Source organism: Trichoderma citrinoviride (assembly GCF_003025115.1).
Source record: "Trichoderma citrinoviride strain TUCIM 6016 unplaced genomic scaffold BBK36scaffold_416, whole genome shotgun sequence".
Lineage (NCBI taxonomy): Eukaryota > Fungi > Ascomycota > Sordariomycetes > Hypocreales > Hypocreaceae > Trichoderma > Trichoderma citrinoviride.
This window is the reverse complement of record NW_020195124.1, coordinates 1-1,229: the sequence shown is the minus strand read 5'-3', so window position 1 is coordinate 1,229 and position 1,229 is coordinate 1. Positions and strand designations below refer to the sequence as shown.

General features: G+C 60.9%; 1 protein-coding gene across 1 annotated transcript; it reads right to left on the bottom strand.

Moving 5' to 3' along the window:
• Positions 1-6: 6 nt before the first annotated feature.
• On the bottom strand, positions 7-1,229 carry BBK36DRAFT_1048846 (hypothetical protein; the record flags this gene model as incomplete). The annotated part of the gene is made up of 1 exon (XM_024888895.1): positions 7-1,229. A coding segment is annotated over exon 1 (1,199 nt), but the record flags the coding sequence as incomplete, so codon positions are not given.

Genomic DNA, 1,229 nt, shown 5'->3' with positions numbered 1-1,229 from the left:
TGCAGTTCGGAGATTGCTCGGGCCACCTCCTGGGTGACCCTCCTCTCCCAGGTTTGTCGTCGAGATTCGTCATCGAGTGAGGACGCGTCCTTCACCTCGTCGTAAAGCTTTCGTGAGATGTCACGGTTGATTGTCGCATATTGTTCTACCGTCAACTTCTGGGCCCGCCAGTGCGGCCTCAGGGCGTTGCGGACAATGTCATTGACGCTCTTCTTCTCCTCCGTCGTCATTGTGTGTCTCATCGAGCTCTCATCGCCACCGCGCGTCGGACTGGACTCGGGCGACATCTCGTGGGCGCGCCGAGGCCGAGGCTGGCGAAGCTCAAGGGGTCGACTCTCGAGTCTGTTCTCGGGTCGGCCGCCGTTGCGAGGCTCCGGCTTGGCGGGAGGCGCTTCGGAGTCGCTGTGGTCGCTGCTGCTAAACCGGGTGGGGGAGTAATTAGCGGGCGGGTATACCGGTTCGATGTGCGTGCTGAGAGACAAGGTTGGTGATGATGGGCGTCCGTTAAGATTGGGCAATGGAGGTGGTGTTAATGAAAGAGCCCGGGGGCTGCTGAATGCGGAGGGTGATGGGGAGAGGGCTGGCGATGATGCCTCGTGGAAAGGGCGCCAACCAGAGGCCACGCCGGATGCCTCATCTTCGGAGTGAATATTGGGCTCCAGCTCTTTGAGCAAAGAAGACACGACCAGGGTCGGCTCACTATCATCTCCTCGGCTGGCGCTGCTGACATTGTTGCTTCTCGAAGAAGTTCCGTTGGGCAGTCTTGCCGAAGACGGACCGGCGGCTGTTGGGAGTGCAGTCGCTGCAGAGCCTTCGCCGTGCGTTGGCAGCCGTCGGGTTCGAGGACGCTTGAGCTTCCGCTCGGGTTCTTGAGCGGGTTGCTCAGTAGGCGAGGCTGTCACAGACCGAGCCTTTCTCTTGCGATTGCGGGGACTGGAGGCCTCGGCCTCTCGAGCTCGGTCCAAAGCTCCCCAGGCACGCCTCTCATCGCGCGTCTCCTCGACGGGTGGTGGCGCGGGGTGAAGGCGTTCGCTAATCTGCGGCGGTATGTTGCTTGCAAAGGTATCTTGCACTCCGAGCCGCTGTGCAATGCTGATTCGCTGTTGCCACCGCTGCAGCTCCCGTCGATCCAGCTGCTGGAACCTGCGGAACCGCTCGAGGTCTTCGTCTTCGTCGTCATGATTATCGAGGTCGAGCTCGCTCATCTCGTAGAAGCGACCAGAGAACTG